Below are 3,235 nucleotides of genomic sequence, written 5' to 3'. Positions count from 1 at the left end.
AACTGGGGTTCATCAACCTCTTTTTCACAGATAAATGCGGCAGCCTTGTTTTTCAATTTGTTCATACAATCGTTGTAAAGTGTTGGCTGCCAAATTTCTGTTTGATCATCCAACGACCCCGAATTCCACACCGGCTTATCACTCGGGTCTAACTCCATCTGTTCTTCTTCGCCTTCACTTTCGCTTTCACTAACCCTACCCATATATTGCCTCTTCTTTGATGGTTGCTCCTTTTGCTTGCCCTTGCCTTTTGATGAAGATGAACTTGAACCCGCTTTTTCCTTGGTCCTTGCCATTTCCTACACACATGAGGCAAACAACAAAAACAACCACAAAATTAAACACTCTCTTCAAAATCCTCCCCACACTTGCTTGTTATCATAGTTGTAGATGTTAGTGAACCAAAAGTATAGAATTTTTCAAAAATTGGGCATGGTGTCTCTACAATGTAGAGCATCCCAAAAGTTCACTACTTCAACCACAAATCCTACACCTACAACTATTAACCATGTTCAATAACCAATTCCATAATCATATCTTAACAACAAGCAAGTGGGCAAGTATACATAACCTAAATCACCTTGTTCTTCACAATGTACCACCATAATATAGCAAAGTAAGTGTTCATACCTTGTTTCAAGATGAAAGAATGCTTGTGAAACCAAAAATCCCAAAACCCCCAAATTATCTCAAACTAGGGTTTCAAACTTCGACCCCAAAATTGCGTTTTCTCTGAAATCTCTCCTCACAATCACAAAGCTTGTGAAAAATTAGTCAATTTAGACCAAGATTCCACTTGATTTGGACAGGAATTGAATGTTTTATGAGAGATGGAAGGTGGGAGAACAATGGAGGTGGTGGGTTCTTAGAGAAGAGGAAGATGGTGATGGAAAGTGAAAGATGAATGGGTGGATAGGGTTTATTCCCGTGGTCAGCTTTGTTTGTATTCGATTTTATTTATTATTTTTTTTATTTATTTACATGCGGCATCCCTACCGACGGAGACTCATTTTTCGCGTACCGTAATTTACGGTCTCACCGTAAATTACGGTGAGACCTGAATGTCAAAGTTGCACCGTAACTCAGTAGAGAACAACCGTAAAGCCTCAACATTTTCATCCACCACCGTAAATTACGGTATTACCGTAATTTACGGTAAACACTGAAGATCAATTCTCATATCGTAACTCAGTAGGATTATACCGTAAAACCCAAAAATTTTTAACACTCACCATAATTTACGGCTGTACCGTAAATTACGGTACATGCTGGGCAACTATACTTTGGCAAAAATTGAGATTTTATATGACAAATTTCAGATTTTTTTAAATTTTTCGATCGTTTTTTTTTTCTTTTTTCTTTTTTTTATGTAATTTTTTTTTAAAAACTTGTAAAAATTACCCTACCCCCTCAAAAATCCCGTGTTGTCCTCAACACAATGTAAGAGCAATTCGCGACCCGAACGTCCCCACACTTGTTTCGAACACGGACTTCGAGGAACTATGGCAATTGTGCAAATATACAAAATAAGACAAAACAAAACTACTATGTACACTACCACCAAACCTGGGCCTCTTATGGTTGTTCCTCCTCTACTGGGCGTAAGATGTAGCCCGCTTTGTCAAGCTCCAAGTTGTTGATGTCATTTCCTTCCAAATACGGCTTCAAGCGGTGACCGTTCACCGTTTGTTGTTTCAACGTTTGCTCATCTTGGATGTCCACGTCACCAAATCGCCCAACTCTTCGAATAACATACGGACCCATCCATTTGCTTTTAAGCTTGCCCGCGAACATTTTCAATCGTGAGTTGTACAACCAAACTTTCTGCCCCACTTCAAACGTTTTCTTGCGCAACTTCGCATCATGCACTTTCTTTAGCTTATCCTTATAAGCCGATGCACATTCGTACGCCTCATCTCGAATCTCTTCTATCTCGCTCAATTGTAACTTTCTCAACTTTCCCGCCTCGTCGTAATCCGTGTTGACCGTCTTGATCGCCCAATGCGCCCGATGCGCCAACTCCATCGGCAAGTGACAACCCTTACCATACACCATCCGGTAAGGTGTTGTGCCAATCGGAGTCTTGTAGGCCATACGGTATGCCCACAAGGCATCATCCAACTTGCTCGACCAATCCTTTCTATCCGTTCTTACCGTTTTCATGAGGATCTCCTTGATTTGACGGTTGGACACTTCGACTTGTCCACTCGTTTGCGGATGGTAAGGTGTGGCGACTCGGTGGTTCACGCTATACCTCTTCAATAATTTTCCGAAGTTAAAGTTCTTGAAATGTGAACCACCATCGCTTATAATGACCCGCGGGATTCCGAAGCGAGAGAAGATGTTGGATTGAACAAATTTACAAACAACCGAATGGTCGTTTGTTCGTGTTGCAATAGCCTCAATCCACTTCGAGACATAATCCACCGCCACAAGAATATAAAGGAAGCCATTCGAATTTGGAAACGGACCCATAAAATCTATTCCCCATACATCAAATATCTCTACAACCAAGATTGGTTGTAGTGGCATCTCATCCCTTTTCGATATGCTACCCATCTTTTGGCAATTTACACAATTTCGGGCGAACTCAATTGCATCCTTAAAGATAGTGGGCCAATAAAACCCACAAGATAATACCCGATATCCGGTTTTATGCCCACTAAAATGACCTCCGCAAGCGGCCGAATGAGCATGAGTTAAGATTTCTAACACTTCCGTCTCGGGCACACACCTCCGTATAACTTGATCCGGTCCGATCTTGAAGAGATCCGGCTCATCCCAAATGTATTGCCTCACTTGGACCATAAATTGTTGACGACGCTTTTTGGTCCAATGAGTTGGAATGGCACCCGTGGCCAAATAATTAACGTAATGAGCGTACCACGGTGCAACGAAGGTGGAAACGGCTAAGAGTTGCTCATCGGGGAAACTTTCATTGATTTCACTTACATCATCGGTCCCCTCCACCGGAATCCTAGACAAATGATCTACAACTACATTCTCGCTTCCCTTCTTGTCTCGGATCTCTAGATCAAACTCTTGTAACAATAAGACCCACCGAATCAAACGCGGCTTCGCATCCTTTTTCTCCATTAAATACCGAACCGCACTATGATCCGAATAAACCACTACCTTGCTTCCCCAAATATACGAGCGAAATTTATCCAAAGCATACACCACCGCTAGTAATTCCTTCTCGGTTGTGGTGTAGTTAAGTTGCGCTTCGGATAAA

General features: G+C 41.8%; 1 protein-coding gene across 1 annotated transcript; it reads right to left on the bottom strand.

Moving 5' to 3' along the window:
• Positions 1-1,575: 1,575 nt before the first annotated feature.
• LOC110893414 lies at positions 1,576-2,025 on the bottom strand. Its single transcript, XM_022140525.1, has one exon. It carries the CDS (start codon positions 2,023-2,025, stop codon positions 1,576-1,578), a length of 450 nt encoding a protein of 149 aa, XP_021996217.1.
• Positions 2,026-3,235: the final 1,210 nt, after the last annotated feature.

Source organism: Helianthus annuus, chromosome 12 (genome assembly GCF_002127325.2).
Source record: "Helianthus annuus cultivar XRQ/B chromosome 12, HanXRQr2.0-SUNRISE, whole genome shotgun sequence".
NCBI classification, from domain to species: domain Eukaryota; kingdom Viridiplantae; phylum Streptophyta; class Magnoliopsida; order Asterales; family Asteraceae; genus Helianthus; species Helianthus annuus.
Note: the sequence above shows the minus strand (reverse complement) of the source record. Positions and strands in the feature narration are given on the sequence as shown.